At 51.3% G+C, this 757-nt stretch overlaps 1 protein-coding gene across 1 annotated transcript in view; it reads right to left on the reverse strand.

The window, feature by feature from the left end:
• Window positions 1–757, reverse strand: part of LOC101860774 (TOG array regulator of axonemal microtubules protein 1) — a gene marked incomplete in the record, with an annotated part of 75,343 nt that overhangs the window by 17,904 nt on the left and 56,682 nt on the right. Inside the window, 1 exon segment of the mRNA XM_035973008.1 lies at window positions 641–757. Within this exon segment, the coding sequence (XP_035828901.1) occupies window positions 641–757 (117 nt within the window).

Raw genomic sequence — 757 nt, forward strand, 5'->3', positions numbered from 1 at the left:
CACATATGTCAACTAAGTCTCTCATAGAATGTCACCACATATGTCAACTAAGTCTCTCATAGAATGTCACCACATATGTCAACTAAGTCTCTCATAGAATGTCACCACATATGTCAAGTCTCTCATAGAATGTCACCACATATGTCAAGTCTCTCATAGAATGTCACCACATATGTCAAGTCTCTCAGAGAATGTCACCACATATGTCAACTAAGTCTCTCAGAGAATGTCACCACATATGTCAACTAAGTCTCTCAGAGAATGTCACCACACACACCAACTATTTGTTTGTTTTAGTTTAGATTTGACAAGCCCACCGCCCTGTGATAAGTTCGTCCACCGTGACAAACCCACCACCCAGTTCGTGACAAGCCCACCGCCCTGTGATAAGTTCGTCCACCGTGACAAGCCCACTGCCCAGTTCGTGACAAGCCCACTGCCCAGTTCGTGACAAGCCCACCACCCAGTTCGTGACAAGCCCACCGCCCTGTGATAAGTTTGTCCACCGTGACAAGCCCACCGCCCAGTTCGTGACAAGCCCATCGCCCAGTTCGTGACAAGCCCACAGCCCAGTTCGTGACAAGCCCACAAGCCCAGTTCGTGACAAGCCCACCGCCCAGTTCGTGACAAGCCCACTGACCAGTCATCCTGTTCCAATTTCTTGGTGAGGTCTCGTAGAGCCACTTCGCTGTCCTTGAAGGGTTTCCAGTCGGCCGGGTTCTCGCTGTCCTGTGGTGTGGGGGCGGCCGCCACGGGC

The sequence above is a fragment of the Aplysia californica genome, unplaced genomic scaffold (genome assembly GCF_000002075.1).
Source record: "Aplysia californica isolate F4 #8 unplaced genomic scaffold, AplCal3.0 scaffold00948, whole genome shotgun sequence".
Taxonomy (NCBI): domain Eukaryota; kingdom Metazoa; phylum Mollusca; class Gastropoda; order Aplysiida; family Aplysiidae; genus Aplysia; species Aplysia californica.